The sequence below is a fragment of the Onychostoma macrolepis genome, chromosome 17 (assembly GCF_012432095.1).
Source record: "Onychostoma macrolepis isolate SWU-2019 chromosome 17, ASM1243209v1, whole genome shotgun sequence".
In the NCBI taxonomy this organism is placed as follows: Eukaryota; Metazoa; Chordata; class Actinopteri; order Cypriniformes; family Cyprinidae; genus Onychostoma; species Onychostoma macrolepis.
The window spans coordinates 2,091,982-2,098,894 of NC_081171.1; the positions used below are offsets into that span (position 1 = coordinate 2,091,982).

Below are 6,913 nucleotides of genomic sequence, written 5' to 3' on the forward strand. Positions count from 1 at the left end.
GTAAAGTGTTACCAGTTTATGTTAGTTCATGTAACTACTGGTCACCATTTATTTTATTTCGTTTTAATCAAATTATATTTTTATTTAAAAGGAAACTTTAAATAATTATGTTGGGATATTTTTTATGTTGGACGTATTTTGATGTGTTGACTCAACATACTTATTATTATAATTTAACTGTAGCGTGTTATTCAAAATTACATTTAAGTTAAACGCACTGAATTGCAACATCAGTATAAAATATATTTAAAAGACATACAAGTTGCAATAGAAATTACATTAAAGTGTATAGTTACCATAAATGCTTGTCAATACATTGGGCAGAAAACTCTAGCTAGTTTATTTATTGCATTTAATACAAATTTAAACTAATTTTAATTGCAACTAACATGTAAATTAAGTGCCCAAAAACACTCATTTTGCACTTAAGTGTATTCATTTAAAGTATGTTATTTCCATAATAAGTACTATATTTAAAAGTATGCTAAAGGACACTTCTTCTTCCCGAGGTTATATACACATATTTAGGTTTTGATTCAGGAAATCAAAGCGATTATTAATCTGCAGTAAAGCTGAAGTTGACCTGTCTTGATTTCTGTCAAATGTAGCTTTTGGTTATAATGAGCCTCCACTGCGCATCCCATAATCACAGCGAGACTAAGCGCGAGAGCTCTGATTGGAGGAACCGACCTTGAAGAGGATCTCGGTTGTCATGGTGAAGCCGTGGGTGATGATTGGCTCTTCATCTGGCGGTTTGCCCTTCCAGCAGTCGAGCTCCAGGCAGCGGCACCCAGCGAGGAGACACTGGCGGTACATCTCCGGAGACGAGACACCCGCCAGCTGCCCCGCTGCACACAACACATGTTTTACTGGGTTTTATCTATTTATTTCTAAACAAAAAAACTTAACTAATGGTACCTGCTGAAGAAGTGTTAAAGCCAGGGCCAGAGGTACACTGCTGTTCAGAAGTTTGGGACCAGTAAGATTTTTTAAAAGTTTTTCAAAGAAGCTTTTTATTCTCATCAAGGCTGTATCTATTTGATCAAAAACACTCCAGTCTTCAGGGTCACATGATCCTTCAGAAATCATTCTAATATGCTGATTTATAATCAGTGTTGGAAACAGTTGTGCTGCTTAATATTTTTTTTGGGACCTGTGATACTTTTTTCAGGATTCTTTGATGAATAAAAAGTGAAAAAGAATAGTGTTTATTTCAAAATAGAAATTTTGTGTATTCAAAAGTTTGTGGACATTTTTTTTCTTTTTTTTTAAAGAAATTGATACTTTTATTCAGAAAAGATGTGTTAAATGGATCATGAGTGATAGTAAAGACTTATATTGTTAGAAAAGATTTCTATTTTGAATAAATGCTGTTCTTTTTAAGAAAAAAGTATCACAGGTTCCAGAAAAAACATTAAGCAGCATAACAGTTTCAACACTGATAATAAATCAGCATATTAGAATGATTTCTGAAGGATCATGTGACACTGAAGACTGGAGTAATGATGCTGAAAATTCAGCTCTGCTCGCAGGAATAAATTAGATTTTATTTAAATTATATAATTATAAGTATATTAAAATGGGAAACCAATGTTAGAAATTGCAATAATATTTCGTAATATTACTGTTTTTCCCCCTGTATTTTTAATCAAATAAATACAGCCTTGTTGAGCATAAGAAATCTTACTGATCCCAAACTTTTGAACAGCAGTGTAGTAGTTAGACCTTCTTAGCCTCTCTTAGCCTCCTAAAACTATAATCACCTATCTGAACGCAAATCAGAAAAGTGTATCATTTAAGTGTTTTTAACCAGTGTTGGGGAAAGTTACTTTTAAAAGTAATGCATTGCAACTTTGTAACTAATTATGTTACTTTTTATGGAAAGTAATGCGTTACATTACTTTTGAGTTACTTTTCAAATCTGGGCAGGGCTTGCTTGTTTGTTTTTAATATAAAAAGTTCTTCTTTTACAAATGTAAAAGTACGGTGGCCGAGAGAGCTCAAGGCGCTGCAACTTCAGAAAACACATGCAAATCGAAAAAGCATCAGCAAATCAAGAAAACGTCTTCATCAGTTTGACAGCAGGTGGTGCAAATGCTCACAACGCAAACAAATAAAGAAACGCGCTGCAAATTGCTCACAACACAGCCAAATAAAGAATAGTATTTGCAGTGCGTTTCTTTATTTGTTTGTGTTGTGACTATTTGTAGCGCATGTTGTCAAATTGATGAAGTTGTTTTCTTAATTTGCAGGTGTTTTTTCTATTTGCAGCATGTTGAGCTCTCTCGGCCACCGTATAAAAGCCCTTTTACACCAAAAGTGAAATGAATACGCCTCAGGCTGAAGGAAATGTAAATTCACGTCTGTAAAGTAGAGGGTGCAGCAAATTTGCAAATTGCAAAACAAATTGAAGAATATGACGCAGAAGAAGAAAATTCAACAATATTCAGCAATAACAAAAATGAAATGTGCAATTTTTGCTTATTAGTATGGTTGAATTGGATCATCGAAGGTCAGTAGCAAAGACATTGGTTAATAAAAGGGGATTAAATACATAAATTATATTTGTCTTATTTAACATATTTAGTTATCGCAGGTTTGTATAATATTCGGAGTTTGCATTTGACTGTTTTTATTAATTTTGAGGAATACTGAATCTGTTTTTGTGCAGGTGAGATGAGTAAATACATGTTCATATTTAGTAACATGTTCACACACAGCGCTCTGCACTTACTCATGATTTCTCTCAACATGGCAACACGAGAGCTGTCAGTCAATACATGAGAAACAAAGTAACTGGTGTTACTTATTTTAAAAAGTAACTCTGATATTTCCTTCTAAATGAAAAAGTAATGCATTACTTTACTAGTTACTAATCTGATTACATAACTCGTGTTACTTGTAATGCATTACCCCCTCCCCCAACACTGTTTTTAAGTCTTCAGTTAACATTAAGGTGATTCTATAGTGATTTTAAGCCATTCAAGTGCAAGATGGCGCGGAAGAGGGCTCAAGTATTTCTGTGCGCTCACATACTGAGTTGAGGTCTCTTTTACGTCTTTTTGAGCAAATACAGACAAAATTGAGTGAAAATGCACTTCCTGACGAGTATCCATGTAAACACAGTTGGTAATGTCTTAAGTGAATGTAAACAGTTAAGAAAATGTGTCAATATCATGGGTCCGTGCATTCAGATAGCAGCCTCCTTCTGTTTCATTAAAGTTAATCAAACAACAAAAGAAAAGGAAGGATCTCTCTCTGGTCTTAACTAAATAACTTATGTAGCTTTAATAGCTATCTGTGTATATTTACTTCATACATTAATACAGTTTTCACAAGCATTGTAAAGTACTGTTTATTTAGGCTCTCTTTGTTTATTGTATTTATTTGTGTCAGTGCTTGTAATAAGTTTATTTGTTCTCATTTTTTATTATTAACCGTATACTTGTCTTTAATGTTTGAACTTTACATTAGTTAGGTATTAGTTATTGCTGTTATCATAAATGGGTATACCCGAGTATTGTGAAATTTCACATTTCAAGTTAAAAACAATAAAAGCAATAACTTTCAAGTAAATATCTGTAAAAGTGTTTTGCTTTTTTCCTCACCTGTGAGATAGGTGTTGTGGGAAGATTTGACGAAGTAATGTGAGATTGGTTGGGACATGTCATGACTCTGGGCCAGTTTGTCCAGTTTCACCACTGATGTCTCAGTTCCCATCAGGTAAAACATCAAACCTTCTGCAGAAATCTGACCTGCAGCAGCAAAAACATGAATGAATCTTCACAAAGATACAGTCACACAGCCTCTTGTTCAACCAGGTTCGGAAACACTGTTTTGTTATTCACTGAGCTGACTGGCTTACAGGTTGATAATTCATGGATCTATTGTACAGGTTTTTTAAAAATATTATATTATATAATTATAGTTTTTAGTTTTCCTTTTATTTTAATTTTAGGTTAAAGTTTTATTAATTTTGATTGTGAATTTTTGTCATTTTTATTAGTTATGTTCTTTAAATGTATATATAGTTTTTATTAAATTATAATTTTTATTAATATTTTGAGTTGTTACAGTATATTTAGAGTTTACATTTTTAATTTTGGAATAAGATACATTTTATTTTATTTTACTTTAAAACATGAATAAAACTGTTGCCAGTGAGTCATAAATCCATAAATGTAAGAATACTATAAATGTAAGAATAATAATGTTAGTGAAAGATATATTAAAAACATAAAAAATACAAAAAATAGAAATTTAAAATAACTTTATGTTGAAGTTTAAAGTTAAATGAAAAAATTCCAAATTAAAGCTATAGAAATAGAAATAAAATTTAAAAAAATTAAACTGAAAACATAAAAAAGCTCATTCACAATATTAATTAAATCAATAATACTAAAACAACACTGCATCTCAGATAAATTCATCTTTCATGTTTAGATATTTTTTATTGTGAAAAATGAACCATTAAACTGAACTCACCGCGGCTGGCGTTGGACGAGCTCGGCTCATATTTCTCTATGAGATTCTTCACCTGCTCGATTCTGATGAGTGGAAACAGCTCCTCATTGAGACGGGAATCTCGCTGTTTCTCGTTCAGAAACTTGGTCAGTATCTCCTTCGTCATGAAACCCTTTCCTTTGGTGCTACGGAGGTCACAATCAAACACTGATTAATGAGAATTTGTGAAATCCTGCATGTGTCAAATGAACATATGGAGTGCATTCACTCACAAGGACGTGAAGATTTCATTGATTTCAGGTCTGGGACAGAGATTCAGTATAAAGGTCTTGAACGCCGCTTCAGTGAACACATCAGGCTTAATGGTATCAAACTAACAACACAAGACAACTGATGGTTAAATACTGTATAAACACACTCATATACAAACATAACGTAAACACACACACACACACACACACACACCTTTCCTTTCGGGAGATTTGCTGCAGCCAGAGCAGCTTCCACTCTTTTCTTGTCTGCTGGAAACATCTTTAAGATGCTGAGAAGAAGGATTAAGATCATTATGAGAAGATCTCACATAAAATATTAATCTGAAATGACAAGTATCATTTTAATGTGCGACAATAAACCCATTAGCACATTTTCACAGAGAAACTTGCATCCCAAATGCTGTACTGTTCAAAAGTTTGGGGTCGGTACCATTTTTATGCTCACCATGGTTGCATTTATTTGATCAAAAATACAGACAAAAACAACAATATTAAATTTTACTAGTGTTCAGAAGAATGTTTTTTTATGTGAATATTATGTCAAATATAATTGATTTCTGTGATCAAAGCTGTATTTTCAGCATCATTGCTCCAGTCTTCAGTGTCACATGATCCTTCAGAAATCATTCTAATATGCTGATTTGCTGCTCAAAACACATTTCTGATTATTACCAATGTTTTTCTTACTTTTTAACAGGGATTTTTCCATCTTTGTTGGTCTGCAATGAGAGGCGGACATACCTATAAAGAAGACAGAAACAAGAAAAATGTCAATGTAATAATTATCAGAAGTATATGGGGAATATAAATCAATATTTGTCATGTTATGACTAGTCTGAAATTGACCACACAAATCCTCACACTTTCTCCAGGAAGACCTGTCTGCAGGCGTTTGCTCTCACTGTGTTATATGCTATAGCCAGGATGTCGTCTGCCCACATCTGTGCCAGAAAGAAACTTAGATTAGAAAAACATGATCCTCTGCAGTGAATGGGTGCCGTCAGAATGAGAGTCCAAACAGCTGATAAAACATCACAATAATACACAGCACTCCAGTAAGAAACAAATCCATCAAGACGTTTTAACTTTAAACCATCGCTTCCATCTCAAATACGAGTCCATAATCTACAATAACGCTTCCTCCAGTGAAAAAGTGCATCTCCTGTTGTCTCTCACATCAAAATCCAGCCACATATTTATTTAGAGCTGTTTTGGCTTGTAAACAGTGTTTGATCTGTGCAGATTTCTCTCCTGATTCAGACCAGAACACTTTTCACTGGAGGAAGCGCTATTATGGATTATGGACTCATATTTGAGTTAAAAAAGTCTTATCAAGATGTTAACTGATGGACTGGAGTGCTGTGGATTGCTTGTGGATTATTGTGATGTTTTTATCAGCTGTTTGGACTCTCATTCTGACGGCACCCATTCACTGCAGAGCATCTATTGCTGAGACAGCGATGCAATGACACCTTACTCCAACTCTGATGAAGAAATAAACTCTTGGATGGCCTTAGAGCAGGGTTCCTCAATAGGCGGCCCGCGAGAGAAAAATGTTTGGCCCGCGCTAATTTCAAATAATGTGGCATGAAAATTCAAAAGCAGCATCAGAAAGCGACATTAACTTCTATCTATTTATTTATGACGTACTCACACAAACTTCAAATGATTTGCAATGCTTTGTCGGGTCCAGTGTAGATAGCTAGGCTACTAAACATGGCAAATGTGAAGTGAAGAACAGTGGACACGGAAAATAGATGACTCAAATGTGAATGGACTAAACAGTTTTGAGTGAGTGAGTGACTGATACCATCTTTGTTATGGATGTTGGTTCGCAGTGAGTTCACAGTTTTAACGTAAGTTTGCTTTAATTTATTTTCAAGATCTGAGGTAAAATGTCTATCGTTGCTTTCACTATGGCTGGGGTTAGGGTGACTACTGGGGGAAAAAAAATCTGAATATTTATCTTGTGACCATCTTGTGACTATTTTAACAAAAGCAACAATGATATAATAATTGTAATAGTATTTCGGAGTGAACTATTCCTTTAATACTTTCTTCAAATCAATAACAATAGTGTTGCTTGACTGAACAAACGGCACTAATAACAAACCCAGCCTGCGTTTAGTTCAGTCAGATGTGTTTAGAATGCATTCACCCACCAGAGGGCGTATGAT

General features: G+C 34.0%; 1 protein-coding gene across 8 annotated transcripts in view; it reads right to left on the minus strand.

Annotated features, from left to right (window-relative positions):
* Window positions 1-6,913, minus strand: part of plcb2 (phospholipase C, beta 2) — a 44,042-nt gene that overhangs the window by 25,727 nt on the left and 11,402 nt on the right. For all 8 annotated transcript variants that reach the window (XR_009266677.1, XM_058748751.1, XM_058748755.1 and 5 more), the window contains 7 exons: window positions 5,598-5,677; window positions 5,424-5,477; window positions 4,930-5,005; window positions 4,737-4,837; window positions 4,486-4,649; window positions 3,609-3,755; window positions 691-848 (listed from right to left, as the gene is read on the minus strand). Coding sequence is in view for 7 of the 8 variants with exons in the window: in XM_058748751.1 (XP_058604734.1) it covers window positions 691-848; window positions 3,609-3,755; window positions 4,486-4,649; window positions 4,737-4,837; window positions 4,930-5,005; window positions 5,424-5,477; window positions 5,598-5,677 (780 nt within the window). In the remaining variant the exon portion in view is untranslated. The remainder of the gene's footprint in view (window positions 1-690; window positions 849-3,608; window positions 3,756-4,485; window positions 4,650-4,736; window positions 4,838-4,929; window positions 5,006-5,423; window positions 5,478-5,597; window positions 5,678-6,913) is intronic.